The sequence below is a fragment of the Cygnus atratus genome, chromosome 4, assembly GCF_013377495.2.
Source record: "Cygnus atratus isolate AKBS03 ecotype Queensland, Australia chromosome 4, CAtr_DNAZoo_HiC_assembly, whole genome shotgun sequence".
NCBI classification, from domain to species: Eukaryota; Metazoa; Chordata; class Aves; order Anseriformes; family Anatidae; genus Cygnus; species Cygnus atratus.
This window is the reverse complement of record NC_066365.1, coordinates 47661028-47685804: the sequence shown is the minus strand read 5'-3', so window position 1 is coordinate 47685804 and position 24777 is coordinate 47661028. Positions and strand designations below refer to the sequence as shown.

At 42.0% G+C, this 24777-nt stretch overlaps 1 protein-coding gene across 10 annotated transcripts in view; it reads right to left on the bottom strand.

Moving 5' to 3' along the window:
- ANKRD17 (ankyrin repeat domain 17) overlaps window positions 1-24777 on the bottom strand; it is an 85943-nt gene that overhangs the window by 40844 nt on the left and 20322 nt on the right. For all 10 annotated transcript variants that reach the window (XM_035547552.1, XM_035547574.1, XM_035547560.1 and 7 more), the window contains exons 2-7: window positions 8115-8268; window positions 7348-7504; window positions 4984-5131; window positions 4546-4693; window positions 3465-3698; window positions 1520-1614 (exon numbers count right to left, since the gene is read on the bottom strand). In XM_035547552.1, coding sequence (XP_035403445.1) covers window positions 1520-1614; window positions 3465-3698; window positions 4546-4693; window positions 4984-5131; window positions 7348-7504; window positions 8115-8268 — 936 coding nt within the window. The remainder of the gene's footprint in view (window positions 1-1519; window positions 1615-3464; window positions 3699-4545; window positions 4694-4983; window positions 5132-7347; window positions 7505-8114; window positions 8269-24777) is intronic.

Sequence of the window (24777 nt, the reverse complement as noted above, 5' to 3'; positions counted from 1 at the left end):
TCTTATTAAATTTTATAAAAAGGTAATCTCTTTTATGCTGTCATTTTACAATTGCCTCAGATTAACAGACCAGCAACATAGAAGTATTTATCTTAATTAAGGTTGTTAACAATTTCCCCTTCCGTTTCCCAGTTGCTCCCCACACAGCCTCTGGTCCTCTGTTTTCAAGGAGTAAGGTCAGCCCTAGGATCCCCAACATAAGGGCATGGACTTCTTGGATGGCCACGAAGACGATCAGTAGGCCGAAGCACCTCTCCTGTGCATACAGGCTGAAGGAGTTGGGGTTTTTCAGCTTGGAGAAGAGAAGGATTGAAGGAGACCTTATAATGGTCTTCCAGTACCCAAAGAGGGCCTACAGGAAAGCTGAGAAGGGACTCTGTCAGGGATTGTAGTGATAGGACAAGGAGTTTTAAATCAAAACATGATAGATTTAGATTGTTGAGAAGAAATTCTTCACCACAAGGGTGGTGAGGAAGTGGCATAGGTTGCCCAGAGAAGCTGTGGATGCCCATCCCTGGAAGTGTTCAAGGTCAGGCTGGATGGGGCTTTGGGCAGCCTGGACTGGCGGGAGGTCCCTGCCCATGGCAGGTGCTGGGACCTAGGTGGTCTTTAAGATCCTTTCCAATTCAAACTATGCTGGGATTCTATGATAAGCGACTGGGTGAATCATACTGAAACAAGTCCCCCACGCACCCCTAAACATAACCACCAACATGGGAAGATGAAAACTTGGCTTACAAACTCCTTAAACATGCCTAGGTATGTTAAATGCTTCCAATAGCCAGGTTACAACCACGACATTCATCACCCATGTCTAGTGCATACTGTAATTGTCAAAAGCATTTCAACAGCCACTCTCAATCTGCTTTAAGCTACTTCATTTGGAGATGGCTGTAAAAAACATGTCTACATTGTACACTCAAGAGTTGCTCTCCCAGAAACTGGCAGAATTAACGTTTAAAAACTGTTTTCTTTAAATACCTAACTAGTGTCTACATCTGGCTCTCTCTCAATTCATGAATTCTTCTGAACTGAGGTCACAAAAGTATCTCTTATCAAACCAGCCCTACATGATTATTATTGGACAAAAAGCCAAAAGTAACTGACATAACACAAAGGCAGACAGCCTACAGAAGCTGCTTCAGGACAAGCACAGCCTTACTTGCTGACTCCTGCCACTTCAGAAAAAAATAAGTGCAGCTGGACATAACATAAACCTTGTTATTCAAAGAATGGGTTAATATCTCTCTCCCACTGTCTCAAGAAATTAACTATTTTGTCAGCCATGAGAGCAAAAATTTTCATTTTATTGTTTTAGGAAGTACCATTTTTCCACCACGGATTTTTTTTTTCCCATTTTTGCTTCATTGTCTAACCAAAGTTCGTGACGTACAGAGAATCAAAATATCTCACAGTTGGATTCCATACCAAAAAGAGGCCAAAAAGAATCACTTCGTTCATCTCCTGCAAGTGAAAAGACAATACATATGCCTCACTGATAAAGCCATGCATCTCTTACCATGCAAGCCTCCATAAGAGCAGTGTGCATTTCATCTGTCTTGTGTTCCTGGTCTGCACCAGCTTCCAACAGGAACCTCACCATTTCTAGATGGCCTGTACAGATAAAGTACTTAACAGTTACAAACTACTTTCAGCAGGTACATTTCACAACTGTCATAGGAAAAGTCTAGCATAATATAATTAAGGTAGCAAAAGGCTATGTTACAAGAGAAAAATGTCAGTAAAACTGTCTCAGTAGGCAAGTTCATATCTACAGGTTTAACAACTGCAGAAGCCCAATAGCATACTTACTAAAAATATCATCCGATTCACTTAGTGGCTTAAATCATGTCTGTATTGTATGCATTCTTTGAGGTGACATTAGAGCCAAGCAGTGCAAACATCATATTTACCAGGGTGACTTATTATGTCTGAAGACCTTACACTTATTTTTTTTCAACTACAGAATGACAGCCTTTCGTTTGGTTGACAGATTTTTCTGCTTTTTCCTGCTCAACACTAGGGATTTAGGGTTACTGTGGTTATAAATGGTATTGTAAACAGCCCCTGAGCTCCTATCAATCCTTAGGCCACAAAACAGAGCAGATGGACCTTCACGCTGATATTTGTAGAATTCGACCACCTATAGAAAACCTCCAACTACAAAAGGCACTTAAAAGCTTTTGTTAAGTATTTACTCTCTACCACTCCATTAATTCATGACTATAGCTTTCCAAGTTCTGGAGGTACGTCAAGTCCAGTCAATTCCACTATACAGTCATGATTCACTCAAGAAGCAAACATAAAACCAAGCCAGAAAAAAGCTGCTTTGTAACTCAACATGAATAAAGCTAAATCTTAACACTAGGAATACACTAGCAACAACAAAGTGCACAGATACTGCCCAAAACAAGGCTACAGTTGTTTTTCACCCTTCCCCCTTTATTTGGGAGAAGCTAGTGACCTTCTTGGTCTCAAGTATCCCAAATCATTCTACTACAGGAAGCAAACACCACATAAAAAAAGAGGACCATATTTCTACTGCCTAAACACGAGATTTGGAGTAACACAAATTCAAGAAATACAGACAGAACATAAATGGATAAGGGGAAATTTTTCCTTTTTTTTTTTTTTTTAACTCAGCTTTCCAAGCTCACCTCAGGATTCAGGGCCCAGGCATACTTCTTCAGGGAGGGGACAGTTTGGGTTCCCACTGCTCTTTCAAATAGAGCCTTTGCTCTGATAACCACCACAAAGACAACTACCAGGGCTTGTGGAGGTGCTCCGTAACACTACACCAGGAGTGTTCAAGGCAGAAAAACCTACTGCGATGCCAGAGCAAGTGCCTCTGTTACAAACATCAATTACTCTATGATTCCAAGAGCCATTCTAATAGCTCTAATAAAACATATACTAAGTGACTATTACAACAACTGCTCTGGCTGTTTAAACAGATTTGGCCTTTTATTAAAACATTTTCATCTCTTGCTCAGGTGATGCAAGATAGCTGCCTAATACTCCAAAGGAGGCAGGAAAGTCCTGGTACCTAAGCATTGACACCTAAAAGGCAAAGCCCCAGATTCTGCATGTTTTATAAGTCCTTCAAATTATTTGGCGTTTCTGTACCTAAGCAGAGGTATCTTGTAAAACAGTTACATTACAAAAAGTTTATCATACTCATTCTATGAAGAATTAATTTCTTGCTTCAGAATTCATATAACTAAGAGAAAATCTTTCGAAGCATTATAGGACTTGGACAAAAGTTTTGTTTCTTAGTACTTGCAGTCTCCATGCTGAGGATCATTTTACATATGGTGCCTATGTGCTATGCAGTATTAAAGCCAGGATAAAAGTCTAAGTGTCTATTCATAGCCTTTAAATTAATTTCGTAACAGACAACAAGGCTGAATAAATACATATTTATCAAGACTTTCCACACTTAAGCAGAGGCCTTGGTACTATACCTTTGTAACAAGCCAGCGTAAGTGCGCTCTCCTTAAATTCATTGGAATGCGTATTTATGCCTGCGCCGTTTTCTAACAGCACTCTGGCCACTTCCACATGGCCGGCACTTCCTGCTTCCATCAGGGGAGTGTGACCATTTTCATTATGGTCCTCAATACTAGCGCCCGACTCCAGCAGTACTTTCACAACATCTACGTAGCCTCCAGCACAGGCATATGTAAGGGCTGTATTGCCTAGAGGCAGAAGAGAAAAAGTTTTAAAAAACAGAACATCAAATTTGACAATTTCTACTGGGAACCTGACGCTCTATTTTACCGCTTTTACTGAGCTAACTACCTTAAAAAATAAAGGGGGAAAAGGAAATAACTACAAAACACAACTCAGTGCTGAAAAGCTGAAGATCTAAATGTGCCTGGTAACAGTACTGATACAACTCTCCTATTTTTCTCCTGGTTAATCCCAACTTGCATCACAAAATCCCATCGCCCTTCCTGCAAATCAGCACGGACATACCACGCTGTTAGAACAGGAAAACAACAAAGCAGTATTACTACTTATAGCTACTTCACTAAAAAACCTCCACACACACTTCTTCTCACATCCTAACCTGCCTCATCATTTAGGGTCGATAATCAATTTGCCCATGATAATAGACTACACAGAATCTCTCCAATTAACAGCTGCATTAACTAGGAAAATTTCTTAAAGCAATTTGGTCACAAACAAATGCCTACCAAACTGCCAAGAAACATGCAAAAAAGGCCATCTTCTCATGCTTACTGTTTTCCCCAGGTTAACTAGACCTGCCACCAAATTATTTTCTCAGTACACCAACCCTGCAAATGCAAATACCTTTCAGCTACTAATAGACTTAATCCACTTATGTCCATAACTAACTACTGTCTTATAGCTACACAGAAAAATACATGAGCCAAACTGTAAAACCTAGAGGAAGAGATCTACTTGGAAGAGTTATACTCAGCTGAGAGCCATTCTTACCAAACTTGCACATCAAGTTCCCACAAGCCTCAAGTCTCAGCCTTCCAATTGTTTTCAGCAAGCTCTAACACACTTAGTTACCTGTTGATGACTGTGCATTCACATCAGCACCATGAGCTAGCAGCAACTTGACGATTTTGACATGTCCACCATTAGCAGCGGCCATTAGAGGTGTTATGTCTCCCTTAATACCTCGGTCTTCTACATTAGCATGCATCGCCAGAAGAACCTGTGAACAGAAGGATGATCAACAGCCTTGTTAGGTGACAAACCAGAACGTCAAGATGGTTAAAATGCTACACAAAGCCACCTTCATGAACAGTTTTGTGTCAGAAACTTTGAAAAATATGCACAAGGAAACCATCAGCAACACGCAGTTTGTGGGCAAGTCCTCATTTGTCATTTAACTGACATATTCTAGCACCTTAACACTGCCTTCAGGTGCACAAGGAAAAAAACATTAGTTCAATAACTACCTATTTTGGTACGAGACACACACAAAACAGCCAGAAAACCTACCTGTGCAAGCTCATAATATCCTGCTGAACAGGCTAAACAAAGGAGGCTTTCCCCTTCTTCTGTGTGCTCATTCACACTTCGTCCTTCGATTAGCAACTTCCGCACAGCATTTACATCTCCTTCTGAACAAGCCTCTGCCAAGCTGCGGCTAACAAGATAGAAAGCACTAAGAAGTGAAAATGGACCACACTTCAAACATTTGGTCTACATACAGAACAAAAAGCCCCACATACCATGAGGACACAGAACAACCTAAAAACCATTGTCAACTGTTAAAGAGCTGGCATTTTTACACTTGAAGTTTTCCAAGCACCTTACCTGAAAAATCAACATGTTCTCAACCAGTCCTGTTACTCATTTCTAGCACGAGATTACAACAAGAAACATATGAAGAATGACCACTTCAACTATATTTTGCAAGATGTGCAAGAGCAACAGAGGACATGTTCAGAGAGGACACTATGCACTCAACACAATGTTATGTCAGTATGAAGCCTTTTTTGCAATCAAATACATGTCTTAGATAGCTAACAACTTTCCCTTTTGAAAGGCTACTACTACAGTACTGGAAACAAAATCCTATATTGTTAATTACTACCTAGTATACAGTCTTCATTTATGCCGGTTCTGTATGACTTATTTGAAAACAGGTTTTGTTCCATTCATTCTCTCAAGTAAGGCTCAATGAAAAGGAGACATGATTGGAACACAAATACAGTGTCTTTAACTGGGTATCATTTTATGAGTATTCCATTCCATATCTGCAACCACTAATCAGAGCTGTATTCACATTTTCCTTTGTCCCAGGAACTAGAGGACAGGGAAATGATTGGTCTTATCGCACTTTTTTTCAGCACTGTTGATGAAACTAGAACAGATCACCTCCAACGTTCTTCACCTACAACATAATAAATGCCTTGACTTTCAAACAACAACCAAGCATTTCACTTGTGGCTCTAACTCAGACCTGCAGAAAAAGGTAATTTTCTCCTGGTTTGGTAAACCTTAAGTCAGAGAATTTTTGGTTCCCAGGTCCCTTACATTTCTTCACTTCTGTTTCAGTATAAAAAAAAAAAAGGATTTACTGAATACTTATTTTCAATTATTCTGACACTGTGCTCTGTACACGGTACGTTTATTCTAGAAGTTACCGCTTTGTGAGAATTAAAATTCTATTCTGGTCCAAATAATTCTATCATTAATAATAAATCCAGATCTATTTGATTCGGTTGGCCTCATCCCATCCACCAACCTTTAATCTCTTGTCCATTTCGCAAGTCGCATCAAAACAGAACTGACAAAAGGCAATATAAAAATAAGGTAGTTTACAGGAAACTTTTGCAGGCCTCGCTACCCCACATCAATATTAGCAATTCTTAAAACACAAACTTTAAAAGTGGATTATTTTTTTTTTAAACAAGGACCAACTTATACCTGTGCATCTTACCCAGGACTCCTATTTCATTTGTGCCACCAGAATAAATATATATATATATATACACACACATTAACATAGAGAAATGTGTTCACCACATTTTCCACATTTATTTTTTATTTCCCACATCCCCATCCTAGCAACAGCTTTGGCAACCTTGCTGTTAGCAGCCTTTTGGGGTAGCTGGGGGCAGGAACGAACACACAGAATAGCAGCAGACACAAAAGGAAAATATTCTACTCATCTTCGTGTGTCCAGGTCAGCACATCACAAAATGTTTCTTCTGGGTTACTCAGTATACAAAGAATAATCTGCCAACTAGCAATGCAGACGCTTACTATCAGTCTGTTTCTGTTGTACTGAACCTTAACAAGTGCCTAGAAGGGAACCAGCTTTTACTTTTCCCTCAAACATTCACTAAAACTAAAAAACACCGAAAGCCAGAAAGCTGGCCCAAAAAGTCAAGCCTTTCTGGCTGGGGCTCTGTCCAAGGTCCTACACAACAGCAGAAAGCTGAAGGCTCAAGTCTCTGGAGACTGCTTTCCTTCCACCACAGTTGAAAAGGAGAGCTCAGAAGTTCTGAATTTTTTTTTTTTTTTTGGGGGGGGGGGGGGCAGCTGGGATTTGGGGATTCAGTATTTTTCAAAGGCCCGGGTTACTTACAAGTTTAGGGATTTAGTTTCTACAGTTGGTCAAGTTAAAAGAGTTTACTTGAAGAATGATTGTTGAATTCTAAACAATAATAATTGTTTCACTTCCCAATACAGGAACTGATACTGCAGGTATACTTAACAGGAGAATCACAGATGACAACTTGGCACTGGTTCCACTTGAGTTTCATCATCTCATAGTCCAAAAGCGTACAGGAAAAAACCCACCTCTAAGTTGCACACAACTAAAAACTGGATGGTATAAAAAACACAGCTTACTTGTCCGTCTGCCCTGCATTTGCTGTGCTTTCTGCTCTCATCCGGGTAAGTGCAGCGGCAGCTTCATCCAACGCGCAGCTCACCGAAGAAGTTAGTCTGCGAAGCACCTCAGGATCTGCAAACGCTTTACCATCAGCAGTCGACAGTTTACCTATTCCTTCCATTCCAATTTACAACAGGTTGGTACACATGCCAGAAAAGAAGAAAATGGACAAGTTGAGGTTGAGCCTTTTAGATCTCCTGAGTAAAGCATTCCAAGTATAATGAACTACAGCTTCAAAAAAAAGGATCAACTGTTTACAACGTTAATTTGAAAGCTGCGCTCAGATGAGATGCACATGGGTGAAGCCCTCAAAGCCACAGAACACATTATTTAACTATTCACAACTACTCAGTATATGCAACCAGCAATGCTTTTTTTGCAGTAATTATTACAAAACAAAGCCTCATTGAGCAATTTAGTTTTTGACAGAAGGCTGCAAGCCAAGGGTGGGTGTCATTTTTTTGGCTTTTAGAAATCCAAATTTGGAGGAATCCTATCAGAGGCACAGCCTTCACATGAAATTAATTTTCTACTTTTCAAAGATACAGAGCATTTTAATGAATTCCTTTCTCTTCCCTGATGTGCACAACCTTGCCATGTTCACGCTGCTTTGCATCCTGAATATGTATCATGCTCGTATGGATTAGACTTATACAAGCAGTTCCAGTATGGTCTTATGTGTCAGGGCTTTGGGATTAAACCTGTATGGGACACGAGTACTTACCTGCAGCTTCAAGTAAAGCTTCTAATCTTGCTTGGGTTTCTGGATCTACTGTTCTTAGGTCAGCACCATCGGCAGTACTTGACAAAAGCAATTTGGAAGCAGTTTCCAACATAGGGTTTTCGAGATCATCCTGATCCAAGATGAAGGATTCAACCTGAAAAATAAGATGTAGTTATTCTTAAACTACTGACCAAGTTCTAATTAATACAACAAAAACATAGGTGCAATCATCATCACTTCCGTGTTTGCTTTTTAAATACTCGGTTAGCCAAACCACCCTGAGTTGACTTAAAGAGTATTTTTCCTCACAGAAAGCAATGAAGTTTTCCAAAATCCGATACAAAGAACATATCTTTTATCTTCTTGCCCATTTGCTCTGTGACTAACAGCCATGATACACTAGGAAACTGGCTTCACATCTCTACATTGCACTCAACAAGCTTTAAGTACAACTTTACACAACAAGAGAAATGTCAAAGACTAGATATGACTCCAGAAGGCCCACAGCTGTAGCTGTCATGAGCTTCTTCTCTAGCCAGTTGGTTTTTTTTCACCTCCCCAAAGCACAAGCAATACACTGAATGAAGACAGAATTATTTCACAAAACCCAGTTACCTTCCAAAGATGTGACCTACACCCACATGGCATTCAATTCTATCAACGAAACTCACATTACCAGAAAAATTAACTATCATTGCTATTTTCAAGTTATCTGTTTTCTTCTGACCAGCAGAAAAATTCTCTCTGGTATCTCAGTCTCCTAAACCACCATTAAAAAAAAGGGCCGGCAATTGCAGCCTTCACTGCCTGTTGAAGAAGGACCACAGTCAAGTAGTTCAGCAAAGACATTCCTCCAGAAGTTCCATCAACACACCCTGAAGTCTATTAACTAGTGATCAAACCATTTATTAGACTATCAAGACCAAGGTAACACACACACCAGAGCTCAAAAGCCTCTGCTTCTTCCACAACCAAAGAATCCAACTAGATGCAAGTCTGCCAGGCAAATAAACCACCCATATATCACTGAAAACTCCAAACGTCCCAGGGTAAAAGCAGCTACCGTCTATAATGCAGCAGTAATATATTTCCATGTGGAATACTATATATCAAGACAGAAATACAATTTATTTGATCCTTAAGTTCATGTCTCTCCCCAAAGCTCACCAGCAGTCAGTCTCATGAGTGTCATGAGTTCAGATTCCTGCAGATAAACACCCTAAGAATCTAAGGGCAGACAAACCAGCAGAGTAACCAATTCATCTCAGGACTCCTGAGGGGACTCCTCCATCCTCCCATCCGTTCTTGGGTACAAGCGAGGAGCTTACCCTGTAACTGGTCCTTCTGTAGCCTGCCTCCAGTTCCCTGCTTGTTTTTACAAATAGGAGGAGGAAATTAACTGCCTCCGACCCAGTTCAGTAGAAGTTAAACACTGCATTCAAAACTTAATAGAATATGGCAGTAGCACTTTGCTCGAACCTCAACACCTTGCTTGCCTAGGAAGCTAGGCTGAGAACTACTTCCAAAATGGCTTTGTTTAATTTATCACTCAAAAGTTATCGTTAATAAAAATCTCCTGTCGGACAGCTTCTGGTAACATACAAGTATCCATCTTCAAAGCTGGGAACATGGCAAGCTCAAAGGGACGACTTCCAACTTGTGCTTAAAGCAGCACTGATGTGTCAGCAGCTGCCAACAAGAGGACAGCCCTGCAATATTGGACACTGCTTCTCTGCACTCGATTTTCCATGCTCTCGGTGCAACTGGATACTCACACATGCTGGTGAAGGCAACTCCCAGTTTCCTCCCCAGTACTACAGAGTAGCTCACTCCTGCCTTGCCAGGTTCCCAAGCTGGTCACTGCCAGCTCTGCTCCATGCATCTCCTCAATCATTTTCCAAGCTGGTTTTGGTTCATCTGAGGACTTGCCATTTGTCTTCTTCCAAAGGACGAAGCTTGCTGCAGCAGCAGGCAGCAAGAGAAAAGAACTATTCCACTGTTCAGAAGCCAAGAGACAGATTTCACCACTGGAAATGCAAATTACCCAGCAGTTGCAAGGATTCTTGGCTCACCCAGCTCTTAAAAAAAAACAACCTACTTTTTAGACTAACTGAAAAATCTCATCTGAGCAAGATATTTAACAGCTGGTCATGGATCTTCCTACCACTACGAACTATTTGCTAAGACAAGTCAAAACCCCAAAACGTCTCCCGCACTCACATCCCCTCCCTTGACACCAGGTCTTTTGTACAGCTTAGGTTTCAAGTGGAAAAAACTTGCCATTTTTCCCTTCCCACTAAGAAAGCAAAGATAGTGTGGTAAAAACAAATAAATCACCTGAACTATAACACAAGGAAAGTGGTGTGAAAAAGCAATCCACCTACAAACAACAGAGCACCAATAAAAGCCCAAGGCACCAGAAGAACACTTGTCTCGTGGGCTATTTTGGAAAAGGTTTGTATTATGTGCTCTCATTTAAGCACAATTTCAGAGCTATGTCTCAAGAAATGCAACTTATTAAATATCTATTTTAGACTATTTTGTGACATCGAATATGCCGGGATTTCCTTTTCTAGGAGATCCATCTTCAACCTGTGACTTGCAGAACTTTTCACGAAGCCTGCAGCTACACCTCTCTTTCTCTAATTGCCTTTTATCTTAAGAGTTTCGTTAAATCCACAGTCTTGTTCTCCAGCCCGTTCAACGTGACACTGCATACAATACACCATGATAGCAGTAAAAGACTTCTTAACAGGGAAAAACATAACTGCCTTTTGGTAGGAGTGAAAATTCTTTCATTTCTGAGAAAATACTGCCTTCCCTACAGACACTAGAAACCAAAGACAAAGCCTTTCCATTTACCAGCCCAAGTAAACAGCCATTTCCTTTAACAGTCTCCAGATGTATTTTATTTCCCTTAACTGAAAACGTGTAGAAGAGTACACAAATGCTCCACCTTACATATCAGAACAATCAGTCTGGGTTCTCGGTCGGTACTTCTCTGATCAAACAATGCTCTGACATAATCCAATTGTTCAGTCGGTCCCAACAGAAAGGCTTTTACGAGATTTCTCCTTCTCTCAACCCACAATAAAACGTTATGTTCTGCACTCGTCCACGTTTGTTGTGCCCATAATCATTTGTATGGAAGTTGATGTTACAGGGAAGAGAAGTACCAAGCTTTGACTGCTTTCCAACAAAACAGACTAATTTTCATGCATGAAATACAGCCATGACAAGAAATTTAGGAGTGCCTAGAGAAGCACAGTGTTAATAGGGGGATTAATCCAAACCTCAACGAAGTTTCATGAAACAAGTGCCCCAGCATATGTTCCAAGTATTTTTTTTCCAGGCAAAAAAAACACAGTCCCAAGTATTCCAAGTATTGAGATACTAGACTTAACTGCAACTTTCAATGTTACGGGCTTTTATCACCTCTAATTAGGAACAGAATTCTTCGCTGCTTTACCAAGCCCAACAGCAATACTGAGGTCAGGGGCTGCACACTTGGCCTCTCCCCCAAGCACACTCCCAAGGTTCCTCCGAAGCCCTATCTTTGTGGGCAGGCACTCACCCAGATATGCACTGCTTGTTTTCTGTTTTCTTCAGTGCAGACTCAAAACCCCTCCTGTGCTTTCATCCTCTAAATTTGGAACAATCTGTTTTGCTCCTTTTGTTTTCCCCATCAAGTGGGAGCTACTGTATAAACAGCTTTCCTCTTCACCAATCAAGAATCAGGAGGTATAAATTGCTACAGAAAGCATATTTTGTAAGCAGGGCAACAACTTCACTTACATAAAACCCAGTACTTTTGCACTTTTAATACTGCTTTAACACCTGAGACATGGACCTACAGGCATATCAGCTGGACAAAAGCTGATCCACCAGGCCTCCTGTGCATGTGCCCTGAAAAAAAACCTGCGCAACGTTTCAGTAATTTTATGTTTTGACTGTAAGATGCCAGATACTGAACACAGAGTTTAATAAATGCAAGGCTAGAGCCAAAGAAAACGCTGAACTGGGTTACTGTGGTATAACTACTTACTGTGGTAACACCTACATCTCCACTGTGCAATGTAGAACATCTAGAGACACTCAGTGCTCGATGCTGACTCACACTTCCCAATCTCTCACCAGTAAGCCACGTGCGTGCAGAACTGCCATCAGCACGCAGACTGCCACACACCGTGCTGTGAACTCTCCCCCACCTGCTTTCTCCACGCGAGTGCCTTCCAAACCTACCTACATACATACCTCCATGTGGCCTCAGAGATACAACTCAACATCCAACAAGCTTCTTCCTGGAGTTTCCCTCAAAATATGGAATAAATAAAGCTACTATTTAAAATTTCATTCATGAGCAATGGTAGAAAACAGTTCTCCAACACCCACCACCTACTAAAGCCCTTACTGCCAAACGACAAAAGATATATTTATTCATTTAATCAGTACATAGCTGCCATGAATAGCTCTGGTCATTAGTCTACAGAGCATCTCTGGCATTTGATTACCATTGTTTTAGGTATTTTCCCCTCGATCACAGCTGTCCCATAAGGACAACCCAGAGTCACTAAAGAAAAAAAAATGCTCTAAGCAGTCACATTCTCATCCTTCTATCAGGTTTCCCACCTATAAGATTTTTCACACCCAAGAAGCGCACTTTACAGGCTCCATCTCACAGCCTCTCTCCAAGGGCATCCAGCAAGTAAGCATACAGTATTTACAACACACCACTTTCCAGCGTCTTGTCAGAAACAAACACTGAATAAACATTCAAGACCCTACCCACCATTTAAGCTGTAAAAATAAACACCACATTCCTGTAACATGCAGTATCCCACAGCTGATGCAGAGATCGAGGGCAGCAAGGAACTGCTTGAGCCTGCAGCACACTTAGGCACACGCTGTCATCAGCCCGGTCAAAGCACTTGCTCAAAAAAAAAAAAAAACAACATGAATACATGTTTGGGCCAACCATCCAGCAATATCATCCTGGAAGCAACACAAGTTCCTAGATGTTTTTTTAGACAGTGTTTACAATGTGAAAGCACACAAGACAATATTCCTCTATCTTGAAGACATACATGTAGCCATGCTCTAAATAGTAGTAAACATTTCTTGAAAAAAATACAAAGTAGAAGAGTGAAATCCAGTTTCAACGTCTAGCAGTTAGGGTGCTAACAACAGCCCTCGAAAGCTGTGAACTGGCAAGTTGTACTTATTAACATAATAGGATGAAACATTTTAAGCTTCAATATCCAAGCTTCACAAACAACAGCATCTGAAACGTGTTTTGGATGAACCCAACGAGCCCAGACAAACATTTCAAAAGGCCACAAACACCTTTTCTGAAAAAAAAAAAAAATTCTCTGCAGGTTTTTCCTTTTTCTTGGGGGTGGAGGCCAGCCCCTATCTTCTACAGCCTTACAATTCAAAAGCCAATTTATTTCTCAGCTGTTGACAGATCACTCCCACACACTTTGCCTCCTAGTAGGCACCAATTGCTAATTTGGAATTTGCTAAATTTCTACCTTGGCACTTGAGCCTTTGGTGCTTGATATCCAGAGGCTGCCAAATGGACCCTCTGAGAGCAAAGCCTTAGCACAAAGCCTTCCTCAGGAACCTCACACTTCAGAACAGCCGTTCACTACTGTCCTGTAGCAAACATCACTACCTACAGCAGACATCACCTGAGAGGCTAATTTTGTTATTTCTTAGTTAGGTACCAAAGGACTAACTGACAATTTCTAAGAGCTGTAACAATCGATTTGGCACAGCTGCAAAAATTTTGGAGAGCAGTACATGGCTTTTAAAGATGACAAGATATTTAACATGGATTTTCAAGTCCATCAGGTATTGCAAAGCCACCTTCAGACTGAAGCTGCGATCTACCAGCTCGGTGAGATTTAGTCCCCCTACTTTGAGAAGTTACCAGCATGGAGGAGGTCAAGGCAGCTTCAGATTCTTGACTTTCTCTGCTGCAATGATAGGCATTCAGTGACCAGCTTTAGTCTTGAGTCACATCAGGAACACCCAGCAAGACAGCAGAGCCTGACCGCGGTTACGCTACCTTCCCCTTGCTCTCCAGCAACTCATACCCAAGATAATCTCAGTTTTCACTACAGAACAGTTTTAGCCCTCACATCTCCAATGGCAGAGAGCTCATTATTTTCATCCCCGTCCTTCATCTCGCTAAGACAACAGATTTTATCTTTTTTAAACCACCCATGTCACTTATTTATTCCGAGCTGGACCCTATCACTCAGATCCCGCAACCACTCAGGGCAGGGAGCAGGCACCTAGTTAGTACACAGACCAACCCCTTACCCCTTACTCAAGCTGACGGGCTTACAAATTCCTCCAGAATCTGGGATCAGGACCCCATCTTGATTTTCACATGCCCATGCTTTTATCGAAACCAGCTCTTAAATATTTTTGGCTGTTGAACAGTTCCGCTGAGCATCTGTTGATCACCTCCTACACCCTTGGGGATTGCTGTGTAATTGTTCCAAATTACTGCAAGACACAGCACAAAAATATATACATACACGCGCATCTTTCATCCAACTTCCACAAGCATTTCTTGAAAATTCAAAATATTTTCTACCATTCACTTCATTTACTGATCCAGAAACCTGTTTTACACATAATAGCAGTCTCTATACTATCACCTTGCAACTGGTACCTACCAGAGGAGATGAAACAATATTTCAAATGCAACAGATTTCTTTGCACATCACTGCTCGGTATTTTTGAAATGTTTCATACATTGAACCATCAATGGTCAAAGGATTTATGAGGGAAGAATGAATTGATACAAAGCAATGATATATAACTGAAACCTGGCAAACCAAGCCATCTATTTTGGGCGCTCATTTTTGACTTAGGCATCCAAAACCTAACACACAAACGCATAACCCCAAAACTCTGCTGGTTATGATGCTTAACTCCATCCTGTTTTTAACTTTCATGGGCTACATCTTCATATCCAGCTTTCAATTACAAGTGCGAAGAACTAACTTGGAGCCTTATAAATAGAAGCACTCATTATTCCAACTGTACTTTGTGATGTCCATACACCATACATGCGCTGCATTTTTTGCACATCTTAGTCACAGGCTAGCTTGGTGAAAGCTTCGGATTCTTTCTCAGATCCTCACGTGTCCTATGCCAAAGCAAGAAATGCATGTGTGCTGCCCTTACCCTGCCACCTTTCAGCCCTCGGATCGTCATCTCTTATACTTGAAACACGTATTAACCCATCACAATTGAAAAGCAGATTACTGAAAAAGCTATGCTGGTCTGAAACACCAAGACAAAGCTATCTAGTTATATGCACCCCAAAACGAAACAGCGGCAGTATGACTTGATCCAACTAAACAGTAAGGCAAAAAAAAAAGCATGGTTCTACTTCTTCAGCTAAGATTACACGTCTTCAGGTGTAACTACCCCTAAGGTCTGAAGCCATTTGAAAATGCAGACCTTTCCACTGTTAAGACTCATTAAAAATTCTCCAATCAAATCTGCCTTGAGAACAAGCATCTGAGTGCTTGTCATTTTTGTGGGGACAAGACAGATCACCACCACCTAATTTACACAACGTAGCTCTCAAGAGGAAGTGATGATATACTGGATATTTACCAGAGACACCATTTTCTTTAAATAAAGATATCAAATTCCTGGTTACTGGAAGGGAAAGCATACGCTGAAGCCAAGTGAACCAGAGGATCTTGCCCACTCAATTTCATCCTCACTGTTTTTGTGGTTTTCTTCATATCTATTTTGAACCAGAAACACATTGTACGATCCTTTCTTAGCCTACCCCACTACTACAGGAGAGTTGCAAGCACAGACACAAAGCCTTAGAGCAATGTTTCTTTCCTGTACAGTGCGGATTGCTTCCAGTTATCTGGGACAGATAATCAGATGTGCTGCCTTTCTGACGTGCCATGACCCTCCCGAAGCTGAAATGCCTTATTCAGCAGAAATCCCAAGTCTGGCAGCTGGAATGTCTCAACAGCGTCTTCTTTCATCTTTTTCCATCAACTGTACACTCCAGTTCTCTTGCCACTGCTGCTCTAAAAGGAGGGGGAGGGAACGAGAAGATTAACAGTCCTTGCTGCTGAGATGGCATAACACCGTCCTCATGACTGGCACCAACAGAGTTTCTGCTGCAGGGACACCTGCATTATTACTGCAGTGTTTCTGATGACGAGACAGGTGCTGATGTACTCACATCAGAAACCCCTCCCCTCCTCTGTAGTTCATTCTCCGTATTACCAACAACAACAAGAAGAGACATGCAGACTGAAACAGAGCTACAGAAAGGTTGTTAATGTGGAGCCTCAAGGAAAAAAGACCTTTAGTTTAATATTTTCTTCTCCATTTCAGATCTTAGCAAGCACTTGGCATACTTCCACATCAAGCAAATTTACACATTTACTGCTACTCAGCTACAATTGTCCGTGCACAAAAAAATATCATGCCAACAGAAAAACACCACCACCTCCACTCAGCTTATTCAACTCCCTGCCCCAGTTTCACACTACCGGGGGACAAACTACAAGTTGCATCACTGGCATGAAATAACAGTATATTAAAAAAACAGAATCACAAAATCTGCACATAACTTGCTGTAAAACTGCCTGCCATAGTGCTCCTGGACAATACTCATTCACAACACAATAGCTCATGGGTTCCACTCCAACCATTTGAACACGGGTATACACATTCACTCCCCCTCCCACCTCTACCCCCAAAAAAGCTGAACATAAACACTTAATATCAACTGTCTTGTAAACTAGGCTTGGAAAGAACTCATCATAGCAGCAAATAAAGTTTCCTTGATGGTGTACTCACTTAACAGACTGCTCAAGTCTCTGGATAAACCAGAGATGTTGGTGTCTACAAAGCCACTAACATACACCTTGATCAAAGGCTGTTCCCATACCGTTGGGCAGACACCATGGAAAGTTTTCTGCCAAAATAACCCTGTCAAGAAAAATGTTACAACAGAGAACTTGACCTGACACGGACAGTTTCTGCTGCCCACAGCAAGTAACCTGTCACGTCTTCACCGACAAGAAATTGTCAGTCAAACACAAAAAAGTGGGCACGCAACAACCATGAAGCGAAGAGATGAAGCAGCCAGGTCTCCTGGAGTCGTCCTCTCCTCTTGCTGTTCCAGTGCCCCCATGTCACAGTTCGATGACAACTGCAGCCCCCTAAGACTCTCTCTCCACTATCTCACGTAAGCATCACTTCAGCTACTCACCAAGTCCCTTATAGGGCCACACAACAACCGCGAGCCTGCTCATTACAGCTGCAGAGAGCTCCAAGGACACGTTACACTGCCATCTAGCCACTTCTCCACCCAGGCTGTATCACGAGCTCTTTAAAGACAAGCCTTCTGCACTGGGTAAATGGCCTGTTAGAGCTTCCTCACCTCCCCTCCTGCTCAAGGACTTCTCTGGATCAGCCCGTGCTTCTTCGAGCTCATCCTCACCACCACGGACTAACCCACAACCGTGGCATGGCCAGCTCTCAGCTATTAGTAAGACTACAACAAACACAGGGAACATAAGCAGTACAGAACATCTTAACTGTACCCAAGTCCTTTCAGTTTTGTCATTCATTACACAAAAACTGGAAAGTACATTAAGCGTGACTCCGCTCTCAAAAGATTTTGGACATGTACCTGAAAAGCGGTTCGATTCACAGCAACACTAGCAGCTCTGAACAGCATGTGCATTACAAAAGCCTAAGCAGTGCTGCTGTGCGCAGTTACGTGCTATTCCTCGCTGCCCTACATTCAAGGGACTAATTATTCTCTTAAGCCTTGTTTAAGGATGGTGAGCTGAGAAGAAAAAGGAAACCCTTTTTAACGGTTGGTCATGTTTCTTTTCGACTGGACTTTTGCCTTAACCGTATACCCCAATGATAGATTTAAAGGATGCCTTCTCAACACGAGCATCTCCAGCCCCACAACAAAGCACCCTGCTACAGATCCCACGACCACTGATGTATAACCTTCAAGTATCCTCTTTGAAAATGACACCTAAGGAAAAGGTGAAAAAAATCCCAAGCTATTAAGAGGACAAACACATTGTTTCTGTTATCTCTGAAAAAGCCAAGCTTGAAATCCCAACCAGAAATTATTGTTATCCGTGGCTAACTTCAGGGAGCTTGTCTGCATCTTTGTGGCCTGCAGAGTCTTCAAGGAGAAGTATCAAGAGCCTTCTTTTCACAGCTCGATAAGCAGACATTTCTCTGTCACTCTCTCAGGCTTTGTTGCAACAGATCAAGACTAATTAATCAAGACTTAACTAATCCTTTGAGAAGGGAGTTTAGAGCAGCTTAGCACAACTAAAGGTGGCCCAGCTTCTCACAAGCACTTTTACTGGCCCAACGCACTCGGTCTCAGTTCCAGTTCAGAGCTGTGCACACCCACCCATTTCCATTGCCAGATGAAGAAGTTGTTTTTCTAAGGATTTGAGATTAGCACTGCAGAACAATGGAAGCACAACATCATAACTTTTATATAGACAAAGCCAGAAGCGAAGCTCTGTGCAGAAACAGTGCTGCGGCGCCTTGCTTTCACCCAGATTTCCTAACGGCATAGTTTAGATCTGCTAAAACAAGAGCAGTTCCCTCTGATTTGAGCACACATTTATTTCTTGTGATGAGGACAGGCCTCAAATGACCCAAGGCAGCTTCTCCGTAGGCTATGCCAAGGAAGCTCCTGAACTTAGCAAATTGTTCATTCAGAACAGAAAGAGGACAGGCATTTATGCACATCAGTCAGAGGCGAGACCACTCCCCCATCTCCCAAAAGAGGTGATTTCCAACAATACAGTCCTATATCCATTCAAAAGACATTGCCAAAAAGAGAACCGCCACTAACACGTCTACCTGGTGAGTTTTCACTGACAGCACGCTGCACTTAGAAGTTTAAAAAGAGGGAAAACACCGACCTCCCCAGTCTTCACAATGAAATGCTTAAGATTGCTGTGCTAAACCTGCCAGAAAGCATCCCTCAGCCAGCATGACTCTTGACAATTAGCCTAGTCAGCTTGGCTTCTTTCCTCCCTGTATCTGCGAGCAACTACAGCAGTGGTGTATCAGTTCCAATTCCCTCCAGGAGCTTACTCCTTCTGTTCCCTCGCTGTTGTCAGATGACTTTCTGCATATTTCTGAACTCCGATCTCTCAGCCTAACTAGAGTGCAGAACAGAGGGCAGCTCAGATGATGGTTTACGCCACAGTGCCTCCAAACAGGAGGCAGATGCCTGCATGGTGTGGGCTGTAATACAGTACAACCTCCATGCCCCGCAACTTCTGATGCACAGAAGAGCCATTAGGGCAACAGCACTTGGCTTCAACACCGCCCAGAAGGCAAGTGATCTGTGCTTGTCCACACATTTTCATCTGCAAACAGATACTGAGACAGAGATTGATCAAATCACACACAAGAGATATTACAGGAGTGGAAATAAAGGATTAAGCAGCTCGTATTATGTCACATGCTACCTCAAGACTAAACCTCCTGACGCCTAATGCACTGCTTCACCAAAACACCACACCCCTGTCTCTACAAAATGACTCCCCGCCCCAAACACCCCAAGTAGCAGCTGCACTGAGGTCCTCCTGACAGTGCCCGTGGATACCCACCACTCTGCAGCTGCTCCCGACTCTGCAGTGATGAATATCATCCTGTTTTCTTCTCCTGGGAAGAAGAACCTGCCATGCTACAGCTTCCTAAAAGCATGGATCGATTGTCTTTGGTGAATTCAACAGGTGCTGAAAAGGCTCCGTGCTTCGCATCGATTTCCTGCAAAACTGTACTACTGAATTAGGGCTGGGAGAGCATGCAAACATGACCTAAAATTCCCCTTTGCTGCCACACCATTCCCCTGCTGTGTGATAAACTCCAGTTTCACTTCCATATTGGCACCTTGAGCTCCCTCACACGTCCAAAAACCACCAGGCTGGCAAGAGAGCCTCCCTCAACAAATCAGTCACCCAACCGCTGCATTTCAAAGCTGCCACAGCCCTACTACAACAACTGACCCCAATTCAAGTAGGAAAGGAAGAAACCCGCTGCCTTTTTCTTTACGCTCAGGATCACATGTATCTGTCAGGCAGCTACATGAACTCCTTCCTGGAAAAAACATAGCAAAAACCCAGTGTTTTGACAGCACCCTGCCTGAAGCCAACTTCCCTTGGAGAAGCACCCAAGCAGTTCAGAAAGACTGCCCAAGTGGCACCAAGAAGCTCTATCTCTACAGGACCACTTGGCTTTTTCCACAGATAGCTTTTCACCACCCTGCACTAGTAGCACTGCACTGCCAAAACTAGAGTTACTTACTGACACACCGGTTAAGGTGCTTACGGCTTACCTGAAAGCACAAAGTGAGCTGCACACCTGTATTACATCAGTGCTTAAAAGGCCTCACATAGGCCCTCACAGAGTCATGTTTCCCCCAAAGCATCCCACTCTCTTGTTTTAATAAAAGCCTGTGTGGAAATTGACATAAGACTTCAGTAACATCAGCCAGCTTGCCACTAAGAATGATGCACCAAACTCGGGGCAGCAAAACTGGATTTTGTGACAGTAGCACACGGGACCAAAGAAATGCAGGAAAGTACAACAGAGACCTTCTCAGCCCCAGGTGAGGTAAGCATCCCACCAGGGCCACCAGCTCACTCCCTGCTTTCTCTGACATCAAGTAGGAGAGGGCACAAATGAAAACGAAGCGCCCAGAAAGATCAAAGATCAAAGAAGAAACACAGTTGAAAGTTACAAAAGCTGTCACACCCAGTGGAAAACGGTCACTTTGCTTGTGCTCAGAAAAATGAAGACCTACTTTATAGAAAAAGACGATGACAGTGGCAGTTACCCATCTCTTCCAGAACAGCAAGAAAGAAAAGCTCTCTGCCTCCCACTGCAGTCTGCCTGGTTTGCCCTTCAGGTACAACCCTCCCAGAACTGTTTTTTCTCCTTTAAGAAAGTACCAGGGAATAAAGGCTTTGGGGAAAAAGAGCTAACATGCAATTTTCGATGAACATTTTCATCGCTCTCAGCATCATTCCTTTGTGAAGCAGCACTAGCACTCCTGTTCACCCAAGCTGCGTATTTCTTCCTTATTTTTCTTGTTTAAACAAAACATTTTCCAATTCTCAGTTCTGATCACTCCTGCACATAAACCAACAAGCTTATTTGAGGCACTAGACCCATACTCACTGCAAGGACTTTCAAGTTGATTTTATCCCTCACTGTGGCTACTGAGCATAAAACAGTCAGCAAGTGACCCAAACTGCATAACACCACTTGTTTTTGAAACAGAAATAGTTTTAAACTGCCCACATGTTTTCTTAAACAAATTTGGCAGGAAATCATTCCCTTCTGCAAGTCCTTTTCGTCAGCTAGTCTTCACAACAGCCTGGAAGCGCTCTGCAGTGAAAGATGAAGCAGCAGAAGGTAACAAGGACATGTGGAGGAGGGACAGGACAAATGCTCCAACAGCCATTCTGTCTCAGTCAAATCCAGAATTCCCTTTGGCATGAATGAAACTCGTGTTTGCATGTGCCTGTCTGCAGCAGGGATCTGAAACAAAATTCAGGAACGTTAGAACAATTTTCTTTTTCTTCTATGTAATGTGTAGCTTAGCCATAGCTTTTCTATCACATGATCCAAGTGATTAAAGCACCACTCCACCATACAGTGCACTGTACAAGTACAGGACAACTGGAAACCCTCTTGCCATGGTCTTCACGCAATAAGCCATCCCTGGAGTAAAAGAACGAACCAACCATGCTGGACGCTTGCCCTATAGCTCATGTTTCTCAATGCTGGGTAGCAGCCCCTTAAATCAAGCCACATTATTCTAAATCTCTAACACACATGACACACGGTAACCCATGCATACTTACAGAAATAAGAAAAAGTGAACAAGACAAGGAAAAAAAATATTTACTAGGAGAAGGACTTTCTTTTTCCAAACACTCCTGTACCAAGAGAAAAAAGATTGCGACATACCAGACAGTTGCCTTTTTGTCTTCAGCATCCCTGGTGTTTTGGTAAAATTGCTGCTCTGTTCAGAATCTGCAGGTTCAGCTACTCTTCCCTTCTACCCTAATTTCCAAGCCAGAGAACAGCCAAGAGATCAGCCAGGCTGCTACTGCTTAAACCACACCACCACAACAGTGCTCCAAAAGTCTACAGAATGCTTCCTGAAGAAAACTGCTTTATTTGAGTTGAGGTCAATGAGGAAGGACCATCCCAAGCTGTTCAAATCATATGCCATTCAACTGAACAACAAACTCCACAAATCTCATTTTTTCCTGTACAGATGACCACTAAGAACTTGCTGGTGTACTGCTTCCAAAAGCTGCGTGCTCTGCCTTCTACTTAACCCGTCAGGATCAGGGACAGTAAACTAGAAACCCAAGTTCCTTAAATGACATCTACTTTTCCCAGATGTAATTAATTAGCCTGCTCAAGTCTCCGCTCAGTAACCCGCATCATGAAGCGCAGCCAAGTCAAACTATTATGTAGATACTTCTAGAAAAATAACCAAAAATAGTTTGGGAAGACAGGATTCAGTATGTCAAGAGCTTGGAAATTAATTCAAGTCGCTCCAGTTTTGTTAATTGGTATTCATTCTTGTCTTATAAACAGAGAAATAGCAATGCAACTGTCCTGAAACAACTGACTATACTCACAGACAAGAACTGAGGCCAATAAAAAAAGCAAAATGTGACCAAGCATAATGCTGATTTCCTTGACTGCCCACTGCTAAAAATGTCTTTTTTAGCAGTTACAATTGAAGCCTTTTATTCAATAAAGGATCTGGTATGGCCTAGTTTTCCAGTCTTCTCTTCTGGTGAGAAGCGAGGGTATAGAGTTACGGTAGGAGACAGCTGGGTTCAGTGTCCGATCAGGATTCCTATTGTTACCACCCAGGCAACTGAGCACAGAGGGAATTATTTCTAATAACTTCCACTCACTTGGTTAAAATCCTCACAAGCTTGGTAGTCATCCATTTCTTCCCTCGATACAGAGCAGTGCCAAGCATACCTAACAAATGAACAACAATGCATTTTGCTGTATTTAGCAGACCCCACTGAGCACTTCTCCATGCTAAACGGATCTGCATGTTGGTTTTTTTTACATATGGTAAATTAACAGACTTGCAAAGGCAGCATAAGAAATGCATGAGTGTTTGACCAAATCAAAATACATCTTTTTTTTCCTCCTGCTCATCAAATAGGTCTTGAAAAACTGAGGTTTAAGGGCAAAACAGAGACAGCAGCTTAAAGCAGTCCCTTCTTTTCACCATTTGCTCCAGCCTGCTAGATAGAAAAGTCATATGCCAAGCTCCCACAAATCCCTATCGCCACTTTGATATCTACTCTCCTCTTTATGCTTCTGATCACTTTTGTTCAATGAAGGTGTTTTAGCACATTTATTCCATGTTAATACGAACCCAGCTCCAACATCAGCTTCTCAGTAGGACACACTGCATCATTAATCAAATTTTGTTTCCTTCCCTCCAGCACAAATCACGCTCAGCTATACTGAGATCTCAGATAAAACTGCTAGAGTATAAAGCTGCTTTTCAGATTACAACAATCCTGTCCACAGCGAGGGATGGGGACAACCCCTTTCTTCTTCAAATACCATCTCAGATGTTCAACTCATCACCTACCAACGTGAACGTTACTGTTTTAAGTGCAACAACATTGAGGAAATTGTGCAAGAACTGCAACATAAGAGGTGGTAGCCATAAACTGATGAAGACCCAATATTTATACTAACAGATAATCCACACTTCCTTCTCACCCAATTCTGCTGTTCAGGCAGTGTAACAGGTTGCTCTGAGCCTGAGTTACAACTTTAGTGTACGTGACTTCCTATCCTACAGAACCAGATAACTCCAGCAACATAAAGACGTAAAGAGATTTTATGCATATTTGAGAAAAAAGGGAAAAGTACCTCAGCCAGGAGAAGAACCTTGTTATATGTTTCTACAAATTTTGAAGAGAAGATGTACGAAAAGAAATTGGAAATAAACTTACCTGCCTAAAACACTTGACTCCTTTTTCTTTTTGATCAAGTATCCGATTTGAACTAACCGCTTAGAAAAGCTGAAGAGTTGGAGTTCCAGGAGACCTTCGCAAATTATCTGACCCCACCTGCTAGTCAAATCAAAGCCTCCAGTTAGATGATCTCAATTAGCAACTTGCTCACTGGCAACCACTTAATGATGACCTTTTCAACAGCAGTTTCTGAAGTATGAAGCTCTTAACTGCCTTAAAGTTTCTCACACAATAATTCTATTTTCATATTACTGTACAAAGAACAAACTGTTACTGAAAAAAGATAAAAGCAATAAAACAAAAAACAACTATGGTATTTAGTAGTACCATCAGGCTTGTAATCTCTTCCCGCAAATGAAGTAGAAACAGATGAAAACTCAAAGGAAACATCAACCAGCTTTTATTTCTTCCTAGCCAGTTAAGGTAACCCAGCTTCAGCAGCTGAAAATTAGTAGCCTGCACTGCTAAGCAGTCTTACCAAGTTAGTTGAGTGGGGGAAAGTAACACAAGTCAGAAGCTGTGACCTGCTTTTCTAGAAGATGATGTACACAGTTGTTTGGAGC